At 37.1% G+C, this 26,621-nt stretch overlaps 1 protein-coding gene across 1 annotated transcript in view; it reads right to left on the bottom strand.

The window, feature by feature from the left end:
• pdhx (pyruvate dehydrogenase complex component X) overlaps window positions 1–23,451 on the bottom strand; it is a 48,858-nt gene extending 25,407 nt beyond the window's left edge. Inside the window, exons 1-8 of the mRNA XM_038275280.1 lie at window positions 23,399–23,451; window positions 21,733–21,868; window positions 17,145–17,228; window positions 15,109–15,209; window positions 6,702–6,898; window positions 5,882–5,980; window positions 2,163–2,334; window positions 1,816–1,963 (exon numbers count right to left, since the gene is read on the bottom strand). Of these exons, the coding sequence (XP_038131208.1) occupies window positions 1,816–1,963; window positions 2,163–2,334; window positions 5,882–5,980; window positions 6,702–6,898; window positions 15,109–15,209; window positions 17,145–17,228; window positions 21,733–21,868 (937 nt within the window). The 5' untranslated portion in view covers window positions 23,399–23,451. The remainder of the gene's footprint in view (window positions 1–1,815; window positions 1,964–2,162; window positions 2,335–5,881; window positions 5,981–6,701; window positions 6,899–15,108; window positions 15,210–17,144; window positions 17,229–21,732; window positions 21,869–23,398) is intronic.
• Between the last annotated feature and the right edge of the window lie 3,170 nt (window positions 23,452–26,621).

Genomic DNA, 26,621 nt, shown 5'->3' with positions numbered 1-26,621 from the left:
GACGTGATTTAAACTAGCGCTATAACAGTTTTCCATCTAGAACTAAGGGGGGGGGGCATTATTTTTGGTTTCTGCTAAGAACTTCTGGGAGAGTCTTGCAGAAAGGCACTAGGGCCCAATCCCAAACTGGTCGCTAACGACTAATCCTGAGCATTAACCCTCCGTTTGCATGTTACCGAGGAGAGTCGGCCAAATTGAGTGCCGTCCCAAACCACAAAGTGGGTAGGGTGAGTTGACTGTTAGCCCCTTAAATAGTGAGTCTGCATCAGTGCCTGCTCGCTGGAATTTGGCAGCAGGTGTAATGCTGGCGTAATAATAGCGGAGGAAACACATGCATTTAAATGCAAGCTCCACCGATTCGCTGCATGTTCGTCACACTGAGAGAACAATCTCAAGTTAGGTATAAGAAAAAAACGTAAATAATTCCAAACAGAAAGGTCCTCTTTGAAATAATTTTGTCTGAGTTTTTTTTTTTTTTTTAGAAAGGCGCAAATAGATTTTATAACTGTGCCGCAGGCCTACAGCCACGCACTCGTGGCGTCACTGTGTTGCCTTAGCAACGACTGCTTTCCTTTTCCATTGGAGGGAAGAAGCCATCTCATTCCCGTTTATACCCGCCACCTTCAATCAAAGTGCCTTCCACAGCTGCGAGGGAGACTTTATTAACTTGATAGTTAAGTGTTAGCGGTTAAGGAGCGGTTTGGGATTCAGTCTAAGTGTGTAGAGGGAAGAGTTGAAGATGTAATGGTTTGAAGTCTGAGTTGTGGCTGAAGACAGCAAATCTATTCGTTCAAATAAACTCATAATAGAGTCAAGTCGTCTCCACCTGCATGAGCTGCCCCCTACCCTACATAAAACTCAGTAGAAATGGCGAGCCAGCTGCACGCGGGTGCCATACTGGAGTCTTTTCCGAAGAAGGAGTTTATTAAAGAATGAGGAAATGAAGCAGATCTACACCCTCGCCCCTTATTTTAGAGGTAGCCATGCTGGCTGATGTCTCTGCTTCATGAAACAAAGTACCTGCAGTCAGAGGGGACCTGCAAACTTTGGTTCAACATCTGGCTTCATTTAAACCTAAATGGTGTTGGTGTAAGCATTGATAAGCTTCCAAACTTTTGATTTGGGGTTCCCGTCTACTGCCATGGATTCAAGAAAATACAAAATGTTGAACTTTTCATCTAAATTACCTCAAGGTGAAATATCGTAGCAGGATGAGGAATTGCTAAAGCATCTTCCTTGGTGAGAAATAAGCAAGAATGTAACCTCTTATAGAGCCTTCACTGTTCAATATAAATAAACGCTAACCTTATTCAAGTGGAATAAATGCCAAAAAGAGCTTGATGGCAGAAGTAAATAGTAACACCATGAGCAATTTGTCAATATAAATAAACTGCATTGATCAGGTGTCAGGACTTGATTTTTGATTACAAGCATTCATGTAAAGCATTATAAAATACAATGATTGGGACTGAGACCATGGAGTGGATTGAGACAGTCTTGATTTAATAATTTTGTTTCAATAAATTAAACAGGAATCTGAAATTTTCCTTGATTTTTTAAAGCAGGGTTCACAGAAATTTGTTTATTGAGACAAAAGAGGCCCTTTTCAGAACCAGACAAACATAACCATCATGTTTGAAATGGTTTTCTGAATGCATGAATGAGCAGTCATCTGAAAAGTCGGAAATGCCCCCTTCCCCTTCCAGAAAATGAACCCAAGGGAATTTACTACGAGATATTTACTTCAAGGATGGAAACATTTGTCACTGCAAAAACTATTTCAGACATGTTCACTTCAAGTTGTGGGAGTTTTACCTTTGGCAAGCTCTTTGCGGAGCCTCATGACAGCAGCCATGTCACAGTCTATGGAAGCATATGCATGCGGGATCGTAGTCTTTGACTCTGTCAGCCTTTGAGCAATCACTCGACGGATATTTGTGGCTTGGATCTCAGTGAACGTTCCCTGAAGAAGACAATCAGAGGGAATTGGGGAATGAATAAAGACAAGGATATATTTTGGATAAAGGTAAGGATAAGGGAAAAATTTAAAAGGGAATAGATGTGTAAATGCAGTGAACGGCTTTTGTAACAGTGAAGTATTATCCAAATGAAAGAAAAAAAAAACATATTGATTATTTCTTAAAGTAAAAAAAGATACTCACTGGTGCTCCTGGTTTTCCAGGTACAGATAGTGGAGGGATGTTGGGCCGGGTGCCTGGAAGTGGAAGAGAGGCTGCTGGGGTGGGTACAGGACTTGGGGTAGGAATTGGTGCTGCTGTGGTCACAGGAGCTGCTTCGGGGGCCGGGGACTTCTTCAAAAGGTTCAGCGCATCTCTATTGATATAGAAAATAGCAAAATGAAATGTAGACAAATGCATACAGCAAGTAAAGTTATTAATATAAAAAAGGAAGCATGAACAAATGAATTCAGCAAATGACTTCTATCAATACATCAAATTCAAATAAGGCCTGAAAAACAAGGGAGGGAAATATTCTATGTATCTGGAAAATACATTTATTAATGGATAGAAAGGTAAAGAAAATATTTTACAAAATCTCATTAATCTTTCACAATTTTAAATATTAATTCTAGTGTTTTCAGAGGTTTATCTTTTTCCACCAAGCTGACTTAGCAGAACATTTTTGTTGTATCTGGTTTTGTTTGTGTCTGCCTTTGAGAAAGGTAACTCTAGGTCATCGGTTAGTAGATAAGTGCCATGAGAATCATGTCATGCTCACAGCCATCCATAACAGGTGTGGTAGGATCAGGTGTCAGCGTCACTAAGGGAGTACCTAATTCAAAACCTTGGTTTTGTTACCCTTGCTAGAGGCAACTCTAATAACATGCAATGGTTAATTACAGCAGGGATGAAAGATTTTTAAATCAAATTAAAGATCTTTTTTTGAGAGAAATATCTTGTTATCCGAGGCTTTATTTTAATTGTGACATGCATCTTTTATACATTACTCAAACTAAAATGAAAAACATTGATTTACTTTACTATAACCACTTGACTAAAACTGAGTTTTTGATAAAACAGCTAATAAACATCGAGCCATAAGCGATGCAAAAATTATCATATTTTTTTTTCTACCAAGGAAATCTGCCTTAAAGCTGTTCTTTCATCCTTTGCTTTAATTTGTGTTCGTAAAAACACTGATCAGGGCAAGGATCAGGTGTTTGAAACTCCCTGGTTCCAGTTCACTGCACTGTTGTCCACCAACCCAAATGTAGGCAATCTTTTGTTTGGACCAGCTGCTCATGCTTTTACCGTGCTGCTAGGACTGCTTGGGATTCATGTCTCACTTTTGTTCAACATTGTGTAGGTCCATTTTTAGTCTCTCCGGGTCTTTCCACGCTTCTCCCTTTCCATAATAGATTTGTCTTTGGAGGCAGCCTAGAAATCCTAGAGTATTTCCAAAATGTCATCTTGATAATCAGTTTAGGAATTAAACAAAAAAAGTGCTCTCCAACAAGATCCAACCAGGTTGATAACAACACCGCTGATCTCTTTATTGCAGTTGCACTCTTACAAACAGCCAAGGCAAAATAACTTCTGAAAGAGCAAGAGAAGGTGACTTGAATATTAAAAGGGAAACAAGGCATCTCTCACATACAAAAATTCTCAAAACAAAGAAGAGGGCAGAGAGACAATATCTTCCAATGGCCCCACAGAACAAGCAGGAGAAATGATGAAACTACGTATTTTACTTGATTTAATTCTTTATTCTATTTTGCAAAGTTACTCAGACAAAATAATTAATTTGCCTTTTGGTTCACGTGTAAAAAGGACAGTTATCTAGTCTTTTAGTTTGTTATCAAAGAGTCACACGAATTTACTGATTTAGCCACAAAAACTGTGCAGTTAACACTCCGGAATATATAAAAAAAAACTGAAAATCCTCTTTCCATTATTTGCTTAACAAGTCAAAAAGTAACTGTCCAACTGGAATGAGGAGTGATGCATAATAAATCAAAAGCATGTCATAATTCCAATGTCGCTGTGGACAATATGTATCTGGAAAGAACTGCTGATTTACTTTAACCTGAAGATGGAATTAAGGAAGAGAAGTATTTAATAAAATTAAATGATTTTGAAGCTAAAACAGCAGAAAATCAGATATGGAAATAATGATTTGTCATTTTTATTATATGGGGTTCATGAACTCAAATGAAGAAAATGATTGACATTTAAAATTTTTGCTTCTAAAATGAAAGACACCTTTAGCTTTGTTTTTTTTTAATAACAAGGCTTATTGTTATTGTTTACATTTTTTAAGAACTTTTTTTCCAATCGTTCAAGCTCATTTAAAAAAAAAATAGTTGCATTCCTCTGAACAAAGACAGACACATTCATCTAAGAACATACTGTCCATGTTTCCATGGTCACCATGAATCCTTGAGACTGGGTCGCTATAGCAACAGAAGTTCCGTAATGAGATTCCCCAGCAGGCTGTTTGGAGAGCAGCAAGAGCATTCAGATAGGTCTCAAGTGATGGCAGGTAGCCATTACAATGTGTGTGTGTTCAAAGCTTGTTCAGTGAAACTAGTTTAGAACTGGACTAGAAGACTAAAGATCTTAACCAACCGTCTTTCAGCTTATGTTCTTAAATTCTTTCTGTTTACAAGGCCTTTATGGATATCGGAGGAGATCAACTAGAAAACTGAACAAACAAAAACCTCAAACTTACGGAGGCTCTGATGTCTTTACCCCTTTGGTCTTGCTTTGAGTTTAGTTCTGTGGCCCTTTGCTGTTCCCATACTGCCCAAAGTGGTAGGGGAATTTGTACTACAGCATGTGAGCATTTAAATTATGCTTGGTAAAAATCAGAAACTGCAAAGAAAAATAATTCTAAAAATAATTTCACAAAATCTTTGTAGAGAGATGAACCATTACAAAAAAAGAGAAGACACTAATAGATCAATGGTAAAAACCAGTGTTAGTTTCTGAGTCTGGGAAAATCTTGGGCTGATTCCCACACCCTTAATGGCAATCTGGGAGATTCTAGCTTATAAAAAGTCTTTCTTTTTGTTTTCTAGAGCATTGTGGCACCTTGTTTAAAGCCATATTCCGCAATTTGTACAGCAAAATGTATCTGTTTTTAAGAATAACCCTTACACTGAAAACAAGATCTCTAACATCAGTATAATTAAGGGATGTATGATAGATTTTCTTATTAATGTTAAAGCTTGGTCTAGGCTCAATGTGTCCATGGGGCCATATTACGTTACTTTGGGCTTCCACGCCCCTGTGTGCAGCATCAATGTGGACAGAATTTTGGCACTGAGGACCTAGGAAGATGTAGAACTATGTGGAAAGATCCACAAGAAAAAAGCAATAGCTGTGACTGCTGGGGGTTCGCAGATGTATACATCTATAGACATCTTGTGATTTAACCCATAAATATCACAACTATCAACAGATTGTGGGAAAACTCCTGAAAAACAATTGACTGTCGCTCTTGGGCAGCATGATGAAGCTTTGAAAAACTGAAGAAAAAATTGTAAATGGCTGTGTTTTCTGTCTTTGTGTGGTGTAGTGTAATGTAGTGCAGTGTTGTAAGCTTGCAGTTGTGCTGCAAACTACAAACTGACAACACCACAAAGAAATTATTTTGGGCTAAAGCCAGAAATGCCCTGACCAGGAGACACCCGCACCAAAAGCATTACATCTGTTGTGAGATAACATGAGTCAGACTAGCAGCTGCTACATATATATCAGTATTAAAAAACCGAAGAAATGCTCCAGCATTTAAAAGTACTGATCTAAGTCTGCTTCTACACATTAGAACTTTGTACATCAATTATGTTGGATCCCAAGTGAAACAAAGCAAAGCTTACATTTAGTTAGCTCTGATGTGAAACTAATGAGCCACTCACTCTTTAGTGATCAGTCCCCTTGGCCCTGTGGGAGTAGCCAACTTTGGGTCGATACCATGGGACGCCAAAATGTGTCTCGCTGCTGGACTCAAACGCAACCTGTGTTTGAAAGAAAGTGTCGTAAATTATGCTAAAAATGTAGCTGTAAAAAAGCCACATGGCTTAAAAATAAACACACAGTAAGGAATTCAAAGGCAAGCTTTTAAACTTACTATAACCAGACTTAAGGTTCATAAGGCAATATCAAAATGATAAGGAGGAATAGCACACAGGACAGGTTGTGTTTCAGGTTGAGTGTGGCTATATTCTAATAAAAAGACCTTGCCTCTGAATTCTGTAAAGAGGAAAATAAACTTCTAACAAGCACCCATACCATCTAATTCTTAGTTTAGATTCCAATCAGAATGGGTTTCCAGAGGAAGTGACCTTTTCAGCTTTAAAGTGCAGATGAACTAGAAGGCAATGACTGGCTAGTGTAATAGAAAACCTCATCTTGTTTAGAGGCAGCCTTGAAAACTTGCAGCATGATATAAATGTAATAATGTAATGTAATTAGTGGCTTCACAGTGTTGAACATATTATTTTAGGAACTTATCACACATCTATAACCAAAATCTGGTCTGTGGCACAAAACTGAAGCTCTTCTACTATTCACAGAATTTTAACATCACCATTTAATTATTCTAATAATAATTTGAATCAATATACATTAATCAATACAAGTCTGACTGCAATTGTTAACGTACTATCTAAATAAGCTTTAAGTTACACTAGACAGATTTAATTTGTATGGATCAAGAGACCAAAATGTACGACTCACGGCTCTGATGGGACTGGTTTTGGTAGAGAGCTTGGAGATGGAGCAGGAGGGGTCATCACTGAGGCATTTCCAGTGTCTGAGACAGATGGTGATGCAACATCTGGAGGAGGGATCTCAACCTGCTTCCAGTCCTGCCCTTCTTCTACCATTAGGGCAATGAGCGTGCCAAGGCGCACGTTACGACTGCCCTCCTCCATCTGCAAAGAGGGCGAGCAAGCCACTTCAGAAAATCATTGGAAACAGATTCTATCACTCAACAATTGCAATCATAAGGGGAACAAAAAAGTAAAAGGACTCTTGTGCAAACTTGTAGAAAATTACATAAGCTAAAAAAAAAAGGAAGCTATTTCTGAGCTCTGAAGTCAGTTGAAATCTCTTCTTACTGACTAAACTGTTTGAGAACCATTAATGAGGAACCTCTTTCATCCTCTTTCCAATTTCATAACTTAACTGTATGATCCTGGAGAAAAACCACACTGCAGCACAACAGACTTCTTTTAAAATGCAGTGTTGCTATGGTTCTCTATGATGTTAGCCATTGATTTTCTTGTTACTTAGTAAACCAAATCAAACACAAGCCTTTTGTTTATCTCTCTAAGCTATGCGGGGTGTTGTTTCTCAAATATAGATCCATATAATTGAAGACTGGGCACAACAGAGCCTTCAGCAGGCTGCACTTTATCACTTTATACAAGGATGCTTGTCACAGTTAGTTAAAAATGAATACAGAAACAAAAGAAGAGGTGAGGAAACACTTTGTGCTGTTTCATCAAACTGGTAAAAAAGATTATAATGAGAATTTAGAAACAGAAAAGAAATGGGGAAAATATGACTGAAGTAGCATTTAAACAGGTAATGTGCTCTCTATCCGTGCAAGCTGGTGAAATCGAAAAGCAGAACTCCAATGATCAACCCACCAAACTGGAAATAACAAAAGAGTGAGAACACCTGAGCCACAAGGTTTTGCCTCGACTACCCTACTTTTGTGCTTTAAAGATGACGCGGCTGTCCTGCAGCAAAGATACAGAGATAAATATGGATGGAGCTTTAAATAAATCTGTATGCCTGAGTCCCATTAAGCACTGCTCTATATAATGAAGCACATATCTATATATATATATATATATATATAGATATTTATAGATATATATAGATATATATAAATACCAATAAGATTTAAGTCAAGTAGGACTTATTGTCATTCTGATAAACACTATCTGATTTTTAATTTCCAGTACAATATTGCAGCTTCGATTATTAACCATTTCAATAGATCAACAATGGTCAATATCAATAGGTATGAGAACAACTGACCCTTTTATTGTTAACCAATGGGTTACATGAACTTTAAGTATAGACATAAGAATATTCTAGAATCTATTGAATAAATAGGTTGTGCAGTGTGCAGCACTGATGCCCTGCAGTAAGAATGTTCACTCGAGCTTCCTCCCAAAGTCCAAACAGGACCGTTAGGCTGCTTGGTTTCTCTAAATTGCTGTCAGGTGTGTGGTTATACGTCTATGTTGAACCTGTGATGGACTGGCGGACTTCTAGGGTGTAGCCCATCCTTTGCCCAGAGACAGCTGGAGATCAGGACCCCCTGTGACCCTGACAGACAGCCGGTAGAACTTGACTGAGTTAAATAAATAATAAATTAGAAGAAAAAAACAAGTTTTGAACTCAGATGCTGTTGTGATCACAGTGGCTCTGTGTGTGGAACACAAGCCCTGTTGGATAGAAACTTAAAATGACCATAAACTGTTTTTATCAGCATGCTAATATCAGAGAATTTAGATATAGGCCAACATAATCTGATGTTCCATTCTTGGCTGATATCCAACTGATTTCAATATTTAATTGGGGAATCCTTACTTTTGACATTTATTTAGTGTGAAACTCAGCATAGACAGTGCACAATCCAAAATAGACACTTAGACAAAAAAACAAACAAAAAAAAACAAAAAAAAAAACAGACAAGCTTGATGTTAACAGCTGTAGAATTGCAAACTGTCCTGGTAAAGAAGGTTATAATACTCTCACAAACGTTTCAACCTCAGAAACTCCCAATATCCAAAGAAGCCTTATAAATACATCATAAACATTAATGTTTTTTCCACAATAAGTAACTATTTTTGTAAATTTAACACTAAATCTCCTTTAGATACACAATTTTTTTTTATATTTAATGACTAAAATTATTAAATTATTCTTGAGGTTGAAAACAAATTTGTTTTTTAGAAGTCAATCTTGATCTCTGGCATGGGAGCTGCCTTGGAGCTCGTCTGCCTGGCTGTGTGTTTCCTGGACGGGGCCGCCTTTTACAGCTGCTTTTTGTATCTCTGCTTCTGTCTCCTTGAACCCCAGTCTTCCTGTTTAAAGGGAGTTTTTCCTCTCCACTGTCACTACAAGCATGCTTAGTGTGAGGGATTGTATTTGAGTCAATGCAATCAACTGGTTTTCCTTAGATAGAAAACTTTGTATCAATTTGACTGTATGATCTGGTTGAACTGCAAAGTGCCTTGAGATGACATGTGTTGTGAATTTGGCGCTATATAAATAAACTGAATTAAATTGAATTTAATTTTATAGATGCTGGGGCTTTAAGAGTCAAATACAGCGGAAGTATCCTCCTTTCTTAGTAACTGTGTCAATCAGTCAATCAATTCTTCTACAGTCACCATCAAATATTAAGCTCAGTTTTTTGTTAATAACCAAAATTAGGTTTAATAAAGCTTTAATATTATAGGTGAACAGATCTAGTGTACGACTCTAAAAATTTGATTTTTTTTCCCTGTGTAAATACAAAGTGTCACCCAAAACTGCTTTTTGCACGTATGCACATTTGCATGTGTGTAGTCTGTCTGGTTTTTCCACACCTGTCTCGAGAAGCAGGTGGTGATAGATGAGGGTAAGAATAAGGGCCTCTTTGGGAAACACAGAGCTCTGTACATTTCCATGGAGATCAATCAAAGAGGTCTCAGAAGGATTTTTCCAACCAGATGAAATACCTTTCCCACCACAGATACTTAATGCACTGTTTAAAAAAAAAATGCCTGCTGAAATGTCTGTGTCTTGTTCCCATTTCTTAATTTAGCATTTTGAAGATCTTCTTAGAACTTTCCAAAAACTCCAGCTGAGCAAAACACCGGGTTTATTAACGCTCGTCTAATCTGCTGCTGCCTCGATGTGGCCCTCATAGGAGCCCGCTGGCACCTTGAATTGATTTTCAAATAAATAAAGGTACATTTGTGCTTTTATTTTCATGTTGATGCTTATATTAGCAGACAAAATGTTTGTGTAGACACAATTAAACCAGTATTACAGAATACAGTGGTGGTCCGGCTGCCATGAGAGCGGCCGTGTGAGATGAAGTCTCTCCATATTCAGAATGCTTGAGAGAAAAGCTGAGTTTAGCTCATGTTTGTTAACGTTGGACCAGAAGATATTAGTGCCCTTGATACCAGTTTATCCAAAGCATAAATCTGCAGATGAAAAACAGCTTTACTGTTTCAGACAACAAAAAAAAAAAAATCAATTTCTAACCACACCCCAACAAAGAAAAGGCAACAGCAGTCAAGTTAAATATTGCCATAAAATAAACGACAATCTCATTTATATCTCTCAACTACCATCTTTAAAGTGTAATTATTTTAAGTTTAACTGTTTATTCTACTTTCAGTAAATAAATTATGTATAAAAAAACAATTTATTCAATTCATTTTTAAAACACTCCTTGCAATTACACTGTGCCATCCTCTTTGAGATCCACTGATTTATGGCTTTCTGTGTGTTAAAATCTTTTAACTTTGCTCTAGTGACATAATCAAAATTAAGCACAAGGTGGTATTTTGTAGGATTCATGCATATCTCTGTGATCCTCAATAATTCTGCTATGTGGAGATATTTAACCAACTTAATGTCAAATTTTTTTTATTTTTTATTTAACCTTTATTTAACCAGGAAAGTCCCATTGAGTTAAAGTAACTCTTCTTCCAGGGAGTCCTGGCCAAGAAGGCGGCTTAAAAAGTTACATTAACATAAAACCACAGGAGACAAGACAACCACAGCTACATATCATCTAGGCAAAAGTAAACACAACACAACAAGATTGGGCATACACATACAACCAAAAAGCAAATAGAAAACAAGGCATCCAATCAAAAACAGTTGCATCTGTCAGTGAATGATGATTTTAACAGGTCTTTAAAAGAATTTATGGATGGAAGTACTTCAAGATTTAAAGTGGCTTGAAGTTCATTCCATGCTTTAGGTGCAAATGATGAAAATGCTGTTTTTCCTAGTTCAGTTCTTGTAAATGGAGTATGTAAAAGTATTTTTTCTGATGACCTAGTCCTGTAAGTACTATCTCGAATGGAAAGTAAATTAAAAATGTATAAAGGTAGTTTACCCATAAGGGCTTTGGCAATAAAAGTCAGTACATGAATTTTTCTCCTCATGTAAAGAGAAGACCACTGTACAGTTTCATAGAGAGTGCAGTGGTGAGTCCTAGCTGATGCACCTGTGATAAAACGTAAGGCAGAGTGGTACAGTACATCCAGTTTTTTAAGTAAGAATAAACTGGAGTGAATATACAGTGTATCCCCATAATCAAGCACTGACAGGAATGTGCTCTGAACTAGCCTTTTCCTCGCAAGATAGGGAAAGCACTTCCTCATTCTAAAGAAAAAACCCAACTTTGGTCTAAGTTTCTTACAGAGGCTCTCAATATGGACACCAAAGGACATCTTATCATCCAACCAGATGCCTAAATACTTGTAAGATGATACTCCTTCTATTTTAGTGCCATCTTGTGTTGAAACACTAATGTTAGGTGAGGATCGTGAATGTGTGAATGTGATTGTTTTAGTTTTTTTATCATTCAGTACCAACTTTAATTCAATAAGAAATGTTTGTACATGATTAAAAGCAGACTGCAATTGTGCAAATGCAGCATTCACTGATGAAGCTGTGGTGTACAAAATAGTGTCATCTGCATAAAGATGCACTTTTGCTGTCTTTAGGTCCTTACCCAAGTCATTTATATAAAGAGAAAATAAAATTGGACCCAAAACTGACCCTTGTGGGACCCCCATTGTAACTTCTAATGATGTTGAGGTATAGTTATCAATTACAATACACTGCGTTCTATCATTAAGGTAATTTGAAAACCACCGTAGTACAGTATCACTAAAGCCTATTCTTTGTAATCGCTTCAAAAGAAGATCATGGTCCACTGTATCAAACGCTTTAGAAAGATCAATGAATATTGCAGCACAAGACTTCTTATTATCTAAAGCATTCAAAATGTCATTTGTGACTGTGGTAACAGCTGTGACTGTACTATGACCTTGTCGAAAGCCAGACTGCAATGGGTTTAAAATTGAGTTCTCAGTTAAAAAAAGTTTGAGTTGCTCGTTTATAAGAGATTCAAACAGTTTGGCCAGCACAGACAATCTAGAGATTGGGCGATACTTGTCCAATAAGGAAGGGTCTCCACTTTTCAAAAGTGGGAGGACAAAAGCAGACTTCAAAGATGTAGGTATGGTACCACTACATAAACTAAGATTAAAAATTGAGGCAATAGGCTCAGCAATCAAGTTAGCAGCAGTCCTAAGAAAATACGGTTCAATCTGGTCAGGCCCAGCAGACTTTTTACAGTCTAGTCCTTGCAAAGCCTTCTGAACTTCATAAGCAGAAATACAGCTGAAATTAAAACACATCCAGTTAGGGGTGCAAATCCGCTCGTGTCAGTACACAACCCAGTTCCAGCATTCGACAGTACAATCCGCCAAGAGGAATTATAAAATCCATCATCATTCGCAGCTCCCACGACGCCCATGAACGGTGAGTACAGCGCAAACACAAATGATAGATAAACTGGGAGTCTGAAAGTGCAGCCAGACCTACGTGACTGAGTAGGCCTAGGCTTACATAGTTGTTTATGGCTACTCATCGCCATAGTGTTACGATTTTGTGATGCCACTTAAAGAAGTGCTCTGAGGAAAACGTGATCCAAAAAAAAATCTAAGAAATATAGCCCAATTAATTCATTAAAAACACAGACACAGGTAACGCAGACAGACGTGAAAACACCTATGCCGCCATCTTGGATAGTTTGATAGAAATGATCATGATTCAGAAACAAAACTACTAGCATATATCTGAATTAGGCTTGTCCCGATCCGATCCACGTATCGGATCGGGACGCCGATATTGGCAAAAAAATGCGTATCGGCAAAGCATGTAAAATGCTGATCCAGACTGCCGATCCAGTTTTTAAAAAAAATCCGGTCCGTATTTTCCAGTTTCGCCGATTGAAACGATCCATTCCACTATTTTGCGCCAGTGTTTCCCTGTTTTTCATTATTATTAAAACTTACAGTAATATAGCACCTTTAACTGTTTACGGTTTTACTGTTCACTGTGCAATATTAGATTGCTATTAATAATTTTGTCCAGTTTGTGTTTATCTCTTAATAAACAGGTAAGTTTGGTGTTACCAAGCATTGTGTTTTATTCAATCTCACCTAATTTAGCTGGCTAGATGCTATCAAGAGTACTAAAACCCTTTTCAACATTAGTCTTACAACTAAGGCTAAATACTTTAACTTAAACTTAAATACATGCTCGGATAGGCTGGTATCGGCCAGTATCGGTATCGGATCGGAAGCCAAAAAACAATATCGGTATCGGATCGGAAGTGCAAAAACCTGGATCGGGACATCTCTAATCTGAATAGCAACAGGTTTAGTCCGGACTAAATCTTTAAGTGTCACATTCGACCGGTAATATAAGCAAGGCTGGGAAGTCCAATTAGGTTCAGCATATCAGGCTCATATAAAAGCTCCTAAGCTTTTGAGCACATTTCTGCATTGTACTTTTGCTTTCTCTAAAAGAGATTGATAGAATTTTACTAGACTTGAATATGAGCGATATATGTAGAGATTCGCGAGGGACTGTGTTTAGGAAATGAGAACATCTGGCTCTGATCAATAAAGCATGACAGATACACGAGTATGACTCCTTTCCCCTTAGCAGTGATGCTGTCACATTTCAGTGTAATTTCTATTACATAAAGTATCAAAGCCAGACAGAATAACACGCAACATCAGTTAAATTCATCTCAGCAACCAGAACTGTTTTGAAAATAATTGGTTTCCCAACAGAAAAGCAAAAGTTGTTGTCAGAGAGACAGTAAAATGTAGAGATCAACAAGCAATAGTTTTTATTAATTCAATCCAGTCACAGACTAATACAATATATCAGAGGGTTGGTAATAAGTACATGTAAAAAAATTTCATGTTTTTAAGTCACTGGCTAATAATACCATGCGCTGCGTTTCAGGTTTTCATAATTTTCTTTTTATTGAGAGTGGAGTAGACAGTAACTCATCAACGTTCATTTATTAGCTCTAACGGGTATTATTTCAGCGTGAAATATTCTTACTTGTTCTCTATCAGACAGCACTAATGCTGCTTGACCCTCATTAAAAAAGTCCTTCTGGAGGTCAATTTCTATGTCTACTGACACCTGTCAGGGGCAAATTATCATATTAGCCTTTAAATTAGGAACCCTTTGGGTGCCTGGTGGAGCTACACTACCAAAGGCTAATGAGATTTGATTCAAAACAGGACGGTGGAAACGTTCTAAAATCTGTAAAATCCTGCCAAGGTCTGCAGTTAAACACACAGATACACACACAGTTTCACAACAAGTACAACAGCTTGGGGCTTGTCAAAGGAGGACCATCTTTCTTTGCCAGCTAAAGCCCCTACCCCCAATTCTTGGGTGGTTGCTATGGAAACTATCTTATCCCCAGTGTAGCAAAGACATGGAAGAGAATAGTAGCCAGTGATGTGATAAGAAAAAAAGACATAGCACAGCCATTTCTATTTGAGAAAGAAGTATAAAGCAATAGACACAAAGGAAAAACACTAATGGGAAAATGCGGGATACACATTTGTGGTGAAGATTGGTTGTAAAATATTTAATTGAAGCTGATTCATTTAAAACAGAATGAGGAGGAGTCCAAAATACAAGGGAGGTAGAAATGCAGATTAAAGGACATGAAGCAGCAACATTTGCCTCTACACATGTATGAGAACTTTCTTTTGTAAAGCAAGCTCTCTAGTGGTGGAATCCTGCTGAATGACAGATGATTTCTCCATCTCTGGCAGCTTGTTAAAAATTTAAACAATTAATAAACACACTGGTGGGACGGAGAAAAACATTTGTCAATGAATTTAACTTGTCAGTGCTTCTGCTGTCTCTACAAAGGGAATGCAGATTAAACATGAGTTGCTATTAGCATATCCAAGGAAGGATCCCCAATAGGATAACAGATCTGTAGCCTATGTGAATATGAATACACTCCAGAACAAAGTTACTCATAAGTTACATCTCTTACCATGATTTTTGCCAAAACGCCATCATCATTGGATTCCATAGTAACCACTGCCTTGTCTGTCTCTATTTCACACAGGGCATCACCTGCTGCCACAGCCTCACCTGTCAAAACAAAGAACCATATCTGAGAACTTATAGGAGACACATTAATAATCATTTATCATTCCCCCAGCCAATGATGAAACATCATCTTCATTATTAAAAAGGTTCTGAGCTAAGCTAAAGTGCAGAGGAATCACTTGAGCTGTGACTGGAATAAATGCATAATAACTACTGTTGGCATTTCCAATTGATCTTAACAAGAGGTCTGCTTACACTAAGAACACACTAGAAGATCTGAAATAAAAATAAAATAAATGTATTAAAGATAATAACAGGAAATGTCTGCATTGCTTTGAATATAGAATACATAGGATTATATAGTGTTGTAGTGAAGACACCAACAAAGACCTTTTATGGTCTTGGCCTTGCCTCGGTCCCCTTTAAGCCGGGCATACACTGTGCAATATTTTCAAATGTTGTATTCAGCTAAAGCTCAAACTGTAAGACGCACCGCAGGGTTCAAAGGTTCACAGCTCTATTCGGCCCGAAACGCTCAGATGCAATCTACCTGCTCACACTGCGCGCCTAAAAACCACACGTCGGACTGAGCACCGAGAGATGGCGCTGGTCTGACTCCTTAATCTGGAATAAGAAGAAGAACTCCCTTGTTTGCACATGCACAGTGCTTTAGGTTCTGGTAAAAAGGCTCGTAGAAGCTTGTAGCTCTGCTTCAACAGCAGGGTTTGCTCACAAAAACCTCATGAGGGCCGACTGAATTTCATGTTTCATTTTCTTCCGAACTTACGATTCCTGATCGGGAGGTGGTCATGAGAGGCTGATTGTCCCTTGTTATCCCCTGTATACTACACGACGCAGGACGCACGATGAGGCTGAAACTCGGCCCGATCCAAAGAATTCTCGCACGACTGGAAATCGTCCCAAAAAGGGCAAAAAGAAAAACGTACAGTGTATACCTGGGCATTAGTCTTGGTTGGTCTTGACTGCAACACTAAGATTATGTATTAAGAAACAATGTGCTACTGGGAGATACAGCAGGTGTTATCGTAGATCTCTGCTTAACTTAAATAAACTCCAAAACACACAGGCTTAAATTGAAAGGCAGTTTTTTGAAGATGTTTCGACATCTTTCCAGGAGTTTTTGTCAATTCTGTTGGTTAACATCAGTGGACCAAAAACTATATATACATATACCTCTGGTCATTAGCTTTGTTTTCAGTATGCTTGAAATGAAGAATGGATGGGAGTATAAGGAACCGAGCTAAAAATCCCAAGGAGTAAGGATTAGAAACCCCCAGAGAATAAACAATATTGGATTTATGCAACCAATTAACAACCAATGACCAATGAGGTTTGGTTTGACTTTCAGTATTAAAGATTCAACAAGAAGCCTGGACCCTTAAGCTACACCAGAAAGCAGTTGAAATAAAATCTTTATACTTTTGGACTATTTAAATTAAAGGGTATGCTAACAATACCTATAATTACAAAAAATAAAATAAAATAAATGAAACAAACACTTAACAATTAAGTTGAATGTGTTTAAGTAAAATAAACAAAAAAAACATTCCCTTTCTCTCTTTGTTATTTATCTTGCAAATTAATGTAAACCCTTCAATTTAAGCAAAAAAAATACATAGCAACAAAGCAGGGCAGCCAATCAGAGCAAAGTGTACACAGTGTTCCAAGATGAACCAGAGCGAGGCTAAGACACCTGGCTAAGAAGAGTTGCTAAGCAGAGAATAGCAGGCAGTCCTCTAACTCATTGAGTCAATAAAAGAACTGCCCCACTATTTAAACTTGTTGTTGACCAATGCTGATTATAGACCTTAATATTGCTTTTAGTTATGTTTAGAAAAAAAATGGACCACAAACTTTAAAGGGTAAGCAGAAAACAAAATACAAAGATTATATCACAAAAAATTGCATTTATTATTTCTTTCATTGTCAGGAACTATAGACATGTGCTCCATTTACCTTCCTTCTTCAGCCATTTTACTATGTTCCCCTCCTCCATGGTGGGGGAGAGGGCAGGCATTTGCACTTTGAGTGGACTGACACCTAGAGGAGGGAAAGAAAGCGACACTAGTGTTATTAAAATATGAGCAGTGAAAAAGATCAAAGTGTGACACCTTAAAAATCATCATCAGCAGCAACTTGGGTGCCAAAATAAATAAGTTAAAATGATTAAAATAAATAAAGGCAGAACGTTTGGGCAGTAAGCAGATCTGAAAGGGTCAACAGATCCAACACACAGCTGAACGATGAGACGTAACAGCAGGTCATGTCTAACTGTGGACCTGACAACTACATCAAAACAAAGAGGTTTCCATCTTTCTTAGTTGTTTGAGCAAACAGGCGTCACTGACAGCAGTCAGCCAGATACCAAGAGGTCAACTGGCTCTAAATAGCCTGATGGAGAGAAGAAATCTTTCTTATTTCAACAACTTGTCTTCCTTGCCTCAACTTTTTTTCTGGTCTGTTTTCTGTTGTTGTTTTTTTTTTACAGATTGACCGAGGCCATACATATTTTAGGTAGATGTTTGGAGAACATAGGCTGTTAGCACAGAGGCATAGGGGTGTCTTTAGCCACAAACTCTTCAACATACATAACGGGAGACAATGGAAAGACAATTTTTTTCTGACACATTTAATCTGATTGGATTTTATGCACTTGATATAAGAGACTGCAGTTGTTTGTATTTCTTATTTTAAATGCAAATTGTGCTCTTCCTACTTATTTGAAGAAAAATGTCACTTATTTCAAGAAAATGTTACTTCAGATCTCGATTTCTTGGCAGTGAATTTATCAAATGTGAATATAGGTTAACTATTATTACAAAAAAATCATCTTCTTTTAATCACTACTCTGTTTTTAGAATAATAAAGAGTTAAAATTGAGTAATAACAGTGGAATGTTTAAAGTGGAAATAAAAAGCAAGGTGCATTGCAGTAACTCACTCCTCAGAAATACCTGAAACAAATAATTACAATATAGCAGGTTTTATATTGAAACAGAAATAAAATAAAAGGAATGGCTGGGTTTTTTGGTCTTGCTGCTGCGGCCATCAGGAAGCAGCATTGTAAGAAATGGTAAAAGCAAAAACTACATGAGAGAGTGGAGAATCAAAATAGAAACAATTTTCTATAATTATTTTAATACATTGAAACAGGCTCAAACATGAATGAAAAATAACAGGCTCTAAGAGATTATTTGCTGTTAGAATCCAGGAATCCTAATGTGTTGCTGTGTCCGAACTACACAAGTAAAACCAAAGTAAAAGCGAAAAAATAAAAACACTAGCTTGAAGTAATTTACTAATTTTTACTTCAAATTTAAAGACTTCTTGTATGAACTATTCAAACCAATTTAAACCCTTAAGAAAAATATCAGTTCTCCAAAAAGCAGAGAACTAGTGCCATCTGCTGGATGGTAGGGGTGAAACGTGTTGTTTTGTTTTTGTCTAACTGATCATGCATTTTTAATGCCTCTATATATTAGATTTTATTTATTTATTTAGAAGACAAGGAAGTAAACCCATTCAAACTCGATAAAGATAGTGCATTATGAGACACCTGCAGGAAATTGAGAATGTAAAGTTTTGTAACGTTTTTAAAACCCAAAAATCTTTAGCTTTTTTAAAATGTGCATAAAATGAAAGACCGAAACCATTATTCAAAAATGTTAACATCTTTAAATCTTGTGGTATTGCTGATTAAGACTTGGATTCACCACTCTAAAATGACTGGAATACTTTAGACAGGGTGTCTTACAGTGAGCATGTGCTTGCTTTACAAATCACATCTTAACAAAACAAAGCAAGAAAGTTTCTGGTGAAGTTAAGAAATAAAATCAAACAGGAACTATAGAAATCTCTATATCATGCGTTAAGAACTGTTTGTTTTCCTTTTTTTTAACGTCTTACAATAATTATACTTGTAACAGTATTACAAATCTTTCGTTTTTAGATGTAAATTTAAAAAACAAATCTGAAAAGTATTTTCTTTATTCTAAATAGATTGTTTTTTATTTTACTTTGCTGCCAGCTCTGCATCTGATTAATGTCAAAGGGAAACCAGTCTTTTCTACACCATTAATTATACCTTTAAAGGTAGAGACTGGTTGGAATTATGGCTCTATTGGCCTGCCGTAGCCTGAACAGGTGTAAGTCAGCCTGGTAAGGCTCTGACTATATGGCCTAAAACAGACTTTAAAAAAATCACAGCACAAGAGACACGAATTTAGGCTTGGGTCAGAAAAATACCCATAATGCAAAAGGGATTTTCTGTAACCATAGCAGTTAAGATTGTTAACCGTTTTCAAAACGGAGCAACGTTTTAAGGAAGTCCTTTATTATATCTCAAATTAGATGGATTCATCTTTCAAATTTCAACAACTTGTAATAGCTCGTCTTAAAAAAAAACACATTTTCGGTGATATATGTTATCCTGTTTCCTTTCAATCTGTTAGTCCTGCCTTTAAAATTGAGCCCTACCAGCTCCTTTCTAGACTGATATTCTATGTATTCACTCTAGAAAGTGGCTCTTTGCAGCCCAAGAGTCAAACCTTGGAACAAGTTAAATGCAATTGCTGCTGAAAATTGGTCAACTTTTTCATCTTTATTATTCATTTTAAAACTCCAAGATCCATTTTGCCTGAGGGGTAAGTGTAAACTTGCCAAAAATGTTAAATTATCACACAATGTCAACTAAACAGCTCATTTAAAGGTTGCTTTTGTATCCTTGTTTGGGTAAGTACACTTGATAAAACAGGTGTCTAACAATGTTGGCATAAGCTGAAAAGAGAGGGTGGAACAGGTTGTAATTTTGACGATAAATATATTTCTAAAAAAAAAAAAAAAAAAGAAGAAGGGTCTTTGCACATGATAATATATGTTTTGAATGGAGCCTTTGAGGGTTGTTAGTTTCCCTACTTAGGAGTATAACCTTATATACGCCAAACAATATTCAGTTTTAGGATAGTCTCACTACATAAGATGCTACCAGCTGACAGAGATGATAGCATCCAAAAGATGCTGAACTACACAGAGTGGTCAAATTCAAAAGCTGAGGTGACACTGTTCTGAAAGAATTGATTGAAAGTCTGACAAAAGAAATACTTTTTCACCTGAAATTACACATCCAATACCTGCAGAGCCACACTTTAAGTTCTGGAGTTGCGCACCCCTGCTTTTAAACAGATGGACCGATTTTTCTTCCCTTCCTATTAGAGGTAGATACGTCAGTTGGACGATATTAACATGTTATTTTCTTGTATCAGCATTAGATATCTGCATATATTCATCCATTATTCAGGAGTCATGTCTTGAGATCAAATGAAGCTAATTTTAATTTTTGGCAGTCGGTCTCAAACTCAGAACCTCAGGATTCCAAGCTCTATGCCCTAAACACTAGGCCACTCCCTGCCAAAAAACTTGGACTGAATGATCATTTAATACAATCCATTAATCAAATTGGTTTGTTTAGAAAAGGTTTAATTTGTGTAAAATTTTAGATTTGTTTTCAACCAATGTACTTCTTGGTCTCAAGGTGATATCAGTATTTGTTCTAAGATGGGTACTTGTAACTAATAAAGTAGGTGTCTATGAAACAGCACTAGCTACAAACATTTAGTTTGCTCTATGTTCACTGTAGTGAAATATTGTTTTTTTTCAGCATGTATCACAGCTGAACTGCCCTTTAAATGAAGGTCACCTCCAAAAGGAGATTAAACAAACGCCTGTTTTTGAAAGCAGTGCTCGTCATTTTTCATTGTTGCTGTTAAACATAAAAGGAAAAATTTGCCCATGCACTGGTGATTTCTCCAGTTGTAATCCACTGTTAGTGCTTTGTTTAATTTGTTATGGTTCCATTAACATTTTGTATCAATGTGTCATTTCTATCATAAAAACATAAAATAGTAATGACTTTATTTTAAAAAATGGGGGGTGGGGTGGGGGGGGGGGGGGGGTGGCAAAAAAAATCGCCTCATTGTAGCAGATTGGTGTCAAAATAATCGGTATAGGTATCGACCTAAAATAAACCAGTATCAGTCGACATCTAACTCCTAAACAGTTCATCCATAAGAAAATCACACAATAATGAAGTGCTTTTGTATTCCTAATTGATGATGTTTCATTAAAAGTGTATTATTCACAGTCAAAGACTTTGCAAAGGGGTTTCCATCACTAAACGTAACACTACTGAGGAAAAATTCAATTTGCAAGCAAATAAAGAGGCCATTCGAACTTCTTAAAAAAACATATAATACATCCTTTACAAAAATGATAATCATACGAACTATTTTAGCCAGAACAATTGTAGGAGATCCAAAGCTAAGCTAAAATTATCGAACAGATTGTTTTATAACCTTAACGCGAGGGAAATGGTTAAGTCAAATACCGTAATACATAATAAAGAAGCTGTTGTATATGATGACACACGGCAAAATAATGGGAAATGGATCGAAAACGTTCTATTGGAACCATTATATTTACGCTAGCAACAAAATGTCATCTTAAAAAAAGGACAAAGGGTAGCCCTATTACTACAGTATAACACTCACCGAGGACCCATGACGACTGGAAGATATATCTCACACGCTCCTGACACGGTTGTCGGTGCCACAAACATTTGTTGAACTGAGACAACCTGAGACCAAATAAAACTCCCTGACGACCCAGATGCAAGGAGGCCGCCATGTCTTCTTCTTCTTATGAGATTTTATGGCGGTTGGCAAACTTGTGAAATGTGCATTACCGCCACCAACTGATATGGAGTAAAGCAAGGAAACAGGAAACGATTCACCCCCCCCAAAAAAAAAAAAAAAAAAAAAATACAATAAAATAACCTGTGTAACTTAAACCCACATAATACTAAATTATACTAAATTACATTTGCCCGTATAATTTTAATTTACTCTAGGTCATCGTACCTCTGCCAGTTTCTGATGGTCCCATTGGTCTTTCCATCATGCTTCCAACCATCTCCCAGTTCATATCTTTAACATCCAGATATTTTTCTGCAGCCTTCACTATTATTTTGATTTTTTCTGTTTTTTTTGTCGTCTGAGCAGTACAATTAATCACTTCCACCATGAAAAGAACAAAATTTGTCTTTTTAACAATTAGTGAGTCTTCATCAATTTTTGGAGATTTCTCTAGAGGTTTGAAATTTGCCGTGTGTTGAACTGTAGGTTTGGGTTTTTCTGACTGAGATGGGATCCTTTTTGCAGCTTCAGCATAAGTTATTCCAAGCTCAAATTTCATTTTTTTTATTTCTTCAGACCTTTTGCTTGCTTCACAGCCGCGATAAGCAGCAGTATGTTCTCCACCACAATTACAGCATTTTATTTTAGCTTCTTTTCCACATTTACCATATTCATGTTCTCCTGCACACCTTCCACACCTCTGTTTCCCTTTACAAACTGCTGCAATGTGTCCGAATTTTTGACATTTGAAACATCTCAATGGTGGTGGATTGTAGATTTTGACATTGTAACTGATGTAACCGATGAATACTTTGCTTGGTAATTGCTCTTCCTCGAATTTAATTAGTACAGATAAACTGTCAGATCTTTCTCCGTTTCTTGTTGTTTTTAACCGTTTTACTTCTTTTACTTTTGCACCGCTTATGTTTTCCAGAATCTCTTTTTCAGAAATTTTCAGAGGAACTCCTCCAATGACTCCCCTGCTGATCTTTTTGTTCTCCATTAGGCTGCACTGAACTCTTATCCCGTCAATTTTGTTAATACGTATTGCTTTGCCTTGCTGGGCGCTGTCTCTGCAGTTAATTAGCAGGTCTCCACTGTACAGAATTCTGGCACCTCTGACTTCTCCAACAAGTTTATTGATGGTTTTTGTTAAGTGAACCGGATTCCAGTTTGTAAAAGAGTCTGCCTGATTAACGACTTTGAATATGACTTTGAATTCATTTTGTTGTGCTGTGGAATGTATGGATTGATCATCACTGGATTGTTCTGAACTAGATTCCCCTTTAACTGATCTCTGTTTTTTCCGCTTTTTCTCATTTTTTGATGCTGCTATCTTCCAACCTTCATTGTCACTATTTCCCTCTTCCATCCCACAAGAATCGCTTCCTGTTTCCTCACTACTCACGGCCCAGGACATTTCTCCACAAGCAGAGCAGCTTCAAAACACGCGCCATGCACCAAACGACCAACGTTCCTCCCCAGGTCCACACGTTTAGTTGAGGGCGCCTCAGGCCGCCATGTCGTCGTCCTCCAACGACGAGTAGAGGAGTCCATACAAGTGCCTGACGGAAAAAAAAAAAAAAAAAAAAAAAAAAAACATTATCAAGAACAAAATAACGCTCAGGGTTATTTCGTTAATAGGGCTGGTTTATATTTTATATGAAAATAATGATGTGGTCTTTATTGTTTTATAAAAAAATAAAATAAGAAAGCTGACAGCAAGGTTGCCAACTGTGGGTGTTTTGTTGTCTTGGTTGCAAATAGCTATAAATTCACAACAATGAGGCCATTGGCTTTTCTTGTGTAAACTTTGCAAATGTATAACCAGTTTAACCTTTTATGCAGTGATAACAAGGGTTTCCAAATACTGAGAAAATATATTCTGGCATTTCTCCCTTTTATATCCAAATATATAGGGATATTGCATATAATAATAAATCACTATCATAACTAACATGAATTCATATATAAACTGGTCCCAATCTATTTTATGGTTATCATTTTACTTCAGAAAAAAAAAAAAAAAAAAAAAAAAAAAAAAAAAAAAAAAAAAAAAAAAAAATATATACACTATATTGCCAAAAGTATTTGCTCACCCATCCAAATTATTGGAATCAGGTGTTCCAATCACTTCCATGGCCACAGGTGTATAAATTCAAGCACCTAGGCATGCAGACTGTTTTTACAAACATTTGTGAAAGAATGGGTCGCTCTCAGGAGCTCAGTGAATTCCAGCGTGGAACTGTGATAGGATGCCACCTGTGCAACAAATCCAGTCGTGAAATTTCCTCGCTCCTAAATATTCCACAGTCAACTGTCAGCTGTATTATAAGAAAATGGAAGTGTTTGGGAACGACAGCAACTCAGCCACGAAGTGGTAGGCCACGTAAACTGACGGAGCGGGGTCAGCGGATGCTGACGCGCATAGTGCGAAGAGGTCGCCAACTTTCTGCAGAGTCAATCACTACAGACCTCCAAACTTCATGTGGCCTTCAGATTAGCTCAAGAACAGTGCGCAGAGAGCTTCATGGAATGGGTTTCCATGGTCGAGCAGCTGCATCCAAGCCATACATCACCAAGTGCAATGCAAAGCGTCGGATGCGGTGGTGTAAAGCACGCCGCCACTGGACTCTAGAGCAGTGGAGACGCGTTCTCTGGAGTGACGAATCGCGCTTCTCCATCTGGCAATCTGATGGACGGGTCTGGGTTTGGCGGTTGCCAGGAGAACGGTACTTGTCTGACTGCATTGTGCCAAGTGTAAAGTTTGTTGGAGGGGGGATTATGGTGTGGGGTTGTTTTTCAGGAGCTGGGCTTGGCCCCTTAGTTCCAGTGAAAGGAACTCTGAATGCTTCAGCATACCAAGACATTTTGGACAATTCCATGCTCCCAACTTTGTGGGAACAGTTTGGAGCTGGCCCCTTCCTCTTCCAACATGACTGTGCACCAGTGCACAAAGCAAGGTCCATAAAGACATGGATGACAGAGTCTGGTGTGGATGAACTTGACTGGCCTGCACAGAGTCCTGACCTCAACCCGATAGAACACCTTTGGGATGAATTAGAGCGGAGACTGAGAGCCAGGCCTTCTCGTCCAACATCAGTGTGCGACCTCACAAATGCGCTTCTGGAAGAATGGTCAAAAATTCCCATAAACACACTCCTAAACCTTGTGGACAGCCTTCCCAGAAGAGTTGAAGCTGTTCTAGCTGCAAAGGGTGGACCGACGTCATATTGAACCCTATGGATTAGGAACGGGATGTCACTTAAGCTCATATGTGAGTCAAGGCAGGTGAGCAAATACTTTTGGCAATATAGTGTATATATATATATATATATATATATATATATATATATATATATATATATATATATATATATATATATATATATATATATATATTATTATTTTTTTTTTTTTTTTATATATATTTGGCTAAAATTAGCCTTTTTGTAGAAAATAATAGATTATTTTAACATGAATTGCACTATTACAGGTTACTTCTACTGATCTAATGAGAACTGAAGCCTAATTTATACAAACATGATCTCCATTGGGTGATGTACTGCCTCCTAGTGGGAAGAATGAAAACTCGTTTGCATGTGAAACATACTTATTGTAAAATGTTTAAACTGTACATTAATGTGATGAATAACATAATCTACTAATCTGATCTGGTATTACAGTATAACTATAAGTTCAACTTCCCTAAAAAGACCAACAAACTGGTTATAGACCAATCTCATATGTGCAACAGTGCAACCATGATTATTCTAGTAAATAATTTTCTAAACTTTGAAGAAGGTAATTATTTGAAATTCTCATATTTATTTATTGTATTTGAGTGTTTCAAATATTTATGTAATACTGTGTATTATGTAGGATTAAGTATTATGTATAATTTCTTATGTATAATTTATGGACATAAACAAAATATAGAAATTCGTAACACGTGTCTACACACATTTTCATTCATACCATGGCCATGCGCCATGGCGTACATGAGTACAACTTTCGTTAAAATATGTACACACACCCATCTACAGTGACTAGGAGTATGCTATTCATTGATGTTTACCTTTCCTTTATCATCTCATATGTTTTTAAGAAAACCAGTTAGAGCCTTTTTTCCCGGACAGTGTCATCCTTGGACGTTAGACATTTATCGAAATGCATGTTCATGTAATGTTTCTTTAAGCATGTAAGATTTTGAAATTTAGATAATCTCTGTAATGATATCTCTCTTAAGCTGGTCTGGTAGCTGTTTATTAGATGTCATCATCAAGACCAACCTGAAGGACTGCAGCCTTTTCTAAAGGCAGCCAGATGATCAGCCTGCCAAGCGACTTATTCAACCCGGAGTCCGCGTGGTGGATGGACCCTGATGAGAATGTCACTTTTAACCTTATTAACTTATGTTCATCTCTTAAAGTTTGAAAGGGGGTGTGTAGAGAAAACCTCTCCTGTAAAATATTTGTACAACATTTAAAGAAGTTTTACTTATTCTTACTTATTTATATAAAGAAGGGGAGACCTTTGCCAGTCCGGGACCCATTAATTAACATTTGTTTATTGTTATTGACTTGCTGCATTATAATTGCTGTATTTTATTTTATTTTTTCATGTAAGTTAAATATAGATTGTTTTTCATTTAACTCTTTACTAAGTCACCTGGGATATAACACCCTGGCCTTTTTAGCCTGTCTTTGTTATTTTCATCACCCGCATATATACATTTACCACAG

This window comes from Cyprinodon tularosa, unplaced genomic scaffold (genome assembly GCF_016077235.1).
Source record: "Cyprinodon tularosa strain WSP-4 unplaced genomic scaffold, ASM1607723v1 ctg121, whole genome shotgun sequence".
Taxonomy (NCBI): domain Eukaryota; kingdom Metazoa; phylum Chordata; class Actinopteri; order Cyprinodontiformes; family Cyprinodontidae; genus Cyprinodon; species Cyprinodon tularosa.
The sequence above is the reverse complement of the archived record's forward strand: the minus strand, read 5'-3'. Positions and strand labels throughout refer to the sequence as shown.